At 37.6% G+C, this 3,454-nt stretch overlaps 1 protein-coding gene across 1 annotated transcript; it reads left to right on the top strand.

Annotated features, from left to right (window-relative positions):
* The first annotated feature begins 374 nt into the window (after positions 1 to 374).
* LOC103024594 (uncharacterized) lies at positions 375 to 2,931 on the top strand. The gene is made up of 2 exons (XM_007237390.4): positions 375 to 961; positions 1,795 to 2,931. The coding sequence occupies exons 1-2, from the start codon at positions 778 to 780 to the stop codon at positions 2,601 to 2,603; spliced, it is 993 nt and encodes a 330-aa protein (XP_007237452.2). The 5' UTR covers positions 375 to 777; the 3' UTR covers positions 2,604 to 2,931.
* Positions 2,932 to 3,454: the final 523 nt, after the last annotated feature.

Genomic DNA, 3,454 nt, shown 5'->3' with positions numbered 1-3,454 from the left:
GATGTTAAAAATGTTCAGTGTTCAATAAACATTTTACAAAATTGTAATTTTGTAATTGCTTTTTCTTTGCCAATCATATAATTTTGTTAGCTTTTATATATATGTTACATACAAAGAAATGTATACCCACATTTTCCCATGTAGAGCAATGTCTCCTTTGTGAGATGTACCTGGGTGTAGTTGGAGAGATGTTATTGATGCACTCTATCTTTATATAAAATTAAATCATTACAGAAGACATGATGCACGTGATGCAGACTAGACTAATGACTAGACTACTGTAAGCATGTCTTATTCCCCAGAGTCCAAACCCATAGAAACAATGCGTACTGCAGGTTGAATCTGGCATTTCAACAGGCATATGTGTGTTTAGGGAATATGTGTTTAAGAGCATGTAATAAGGACATATTTCCCTAGAGTGAAGTGAAACAGTGGTGCAGGGGGTGGGTACAGGTGTTGATTGGGTGCTGGCCACTGTAAAGGGAATTAAATGGTATAAGTCTCTGAGGTCTACCGTCACATCATGATACTTAAAGATACAGAGAGAAGAAGAAAACGAGAGTATGAGAAAAACAGACCAGAGGAAAACAAGAGGCCAGAGGATAAACACTGCCATAAGGGCACACTCTATAAATGCAGTTTTTATTCCAAAACTGAGTGATGGTCTGAAGATCAGCTTTTAAATTATTAGTTTAGCGATTATCTGTTTGGAAGAAAGCGGATAATCAGAACAGCAGCAGGGGTGGTGTATCAAAAAACTTTTAGATTCAGAGCAAGATGAATGAGCAGCCAACAGAAGACACACCCAGCCTTCAGCAGCTGGATAACGAGGAAAGGAGTACAGGAGATGGTGAAGGAGAAGAAAAGGCAGAAGACATTATGGATCTCAAAGACATGATCAATACATGGGAAAATGAGAAAAAATATGGTCAGATGGAGTGTCAGGAATCTATTTCCAAAGGTAGGTAAATCACAATGACACTTACTAGACCATTTGTGGTAGAGCACCACATAGAGAATGGGGGGATATGTTGATGCACAAGCGTGCATTCCATCTGTTTTACACCGGCTGCCTGTTAGTTTTCATGTAAATTTAAAAATTATTTATTAGTTAAGACACTACATGCATTCCAAAAATGCATTCCTCAAAACAGAGCAAAAACTGCTTTTAGCAATTTCACTCTAAACCACTGGAACAGCCTTCCAGTTGAGGTGAGAGAAAGTGACATTTTTTCATTACTCAGTTATTCAGTCTGTAGTTTTATAAACATATTATGGTCATAGTTTTTTGTTTACTTTTACAACTTACGTTTTTCTAATACTATTAATTTTATAATTATTGTTCATTTCATTACTAATCTATATAACTTTACATTTCATTATTTCTTTAAAGAACTTAATATCACATTTAATGTTTAATTTAAATGCATTTTCATTATTTGTATCATTGTCTATTATTTATAATAATTTCACTATCCATCTTTGTCTGTTTAGTTGGAAATTCTTGGGAACTGACAAATGTCCTGCTTGATAGAGTTGTACCAACACCTTGTCAGTGTCATTGCTGTGCGTGTGTCAGAAACTGACCATGAATAAATGGAGTAGAAAGCAATTGTGTATTAAAAACATATGGTATTATCTTTCATATTTATGGTGGATGTACGTAGGTGGTCAGTGAGAAAAGGTTGCAATGTTAAAGTCGCCAATAATGTTTTCTGTGTGTCTTTCAATATTTCTGTTTAAGATGTTACTTAAATACTTATTCAACTAGTAACTCTTCATCTCTGTTCACAGTTGAGATCAAGCCAGCAAAAGTTCAGTCAGTCTTCTCTCTGGTGCGGAGTCAGATCCGTGCTCAATCTGGCCTGGACGGCCGGCGATCAGGCATGCTGCAGTTGGTGCACCGGGTCACCAGGCAGCTGGAGCGGAGCAAAGGTGATTACTGTGGGACTGTACCTAGTCTTGAGATTACATCAGGTGAGGAAGAGGACACTGCAGATCTGAAAACTGAGGAAGAGACTATAGAGGTGAATGAAGATCCTGAAACAGAGAAGAAGAACAAAGAGGAGATGTATGTGGTGTTGCTCCAAGAAGTGCTGGACAGTTTGGAGTCCCTGAGAAAAGAAGTCAGAGAGGAGCTAAGTTTATTAAAGCTAGAGTCTCAAAACTACACAGAACAATCACTGAAAAGCATGGAGGCACGGCTCACACACACACTGACAACACACATGATGCCCCAGCCCTTCTCCAGGTCCCACCTTATGGGATCGCTGGATGGTAAAAAGCACAAACCCCTCCCTGTCCCACCTTTAGTGGCGACTAGGAGACGGACTCTTAATCGCACAATGACCACCATCACTCCTAAAACCTGTCCCCCACCTTCCCTCGGGCCACGCTCCATGTCTGAGCCTCTGAGGGGGCGAGAAACTGAGGGAGCATGTGCTGGCGGCAGTAACTGCAGTACACACACACTCCTGAGGGGACGAGACTCCCTAAGGCTGCCACTGGGGCCCCTTGGGCCTCTGCCACCAGGCCTATCCCCCACACAGCCAGGCAAGAAGCCTACTCGCAGTAAGACTCGAACAAGTAAAGCAGAAGTGTAAATACATTTCACCATCAAATGTGAAGATTTCAGTTTTCTTCTTTAGACAATACAAATACAAAAATCCTTTATTTAAAATTTCAACGAAAGTCATTGTATATTTTATCACCACTAATTTTAAACATCATATTGTTTACAAGGAGCACTATATTTTTTTTGTTAGTGGTTTAATAGCACATTCTGTACCTAACAAAAATGAATTAACTTTATACACATTTGTATATGAATATTAGACAATGCTAATTAAAGGTATATAACTTCCACAATATAAATGCTGTTCTTTTGTAACCTCCTGTTTAATTCTTTGATTAAAGGAACCTCTGATATCATGCTATGATGTTTTTTTGTATTACTATAGTCTAACACTGTGTAAACTGAAAAAAAAAAACTTAAATCTTTAAACAGAGAGCCTTAAGCAAATGCATTTCCATATCAGTATTTATTAAAGACATAAAATGTGAAAAGGCACATTTACTACTGCTGGGTACATTTCAGCATGTTATTAAAGCAGACTTAAACTTTTTTTTAGGGTTTTAGGGTGTAGCTAAGGTAAAGCTTGTGTTACAGTTTATATAATTCTAAGTTTGTTGCATTTAATTCATCCTTATGTTAATGTAAATATAAACTAATCATCAACAAAACGTCCACCAGGGACCATTCAAATAATTGTTATATAAGTTGTTAATACATGGCACAGAAACTAAACTGTAGGTTTTTGAATCTGTACCTTTCTAAAAAAAAATTAAACTTTAGTTTAGGCTCAGAAGACTGAACACTTGCTCTTAGGCACTTACATCAGTTAAGACTTGCATCATGAACAAACCTGACCCAGAAAATAAAGCTCAGCAAATC

Source organism: Astyanax mexicanus, chromosome 12, assembly GCF_023375975.1.
Source record: "Astyanax mexicanus isolate ESR-SI-001 chromosome 12, AstMex3_surface, whole genome shotgun sequence".
Classification (NCBI taxonomy): Eukaryota; Metazoa; Chordata; class Actinopteri; order Characiformes; family Acestrorhamphidae; genus Astyanax; species Astyanax mexicanus.
The sequence above is the reverse complement of the archived record's forward strand: the minus strand, read 5'-3'. Positions and strand labels throughout refer to the sequence as shown.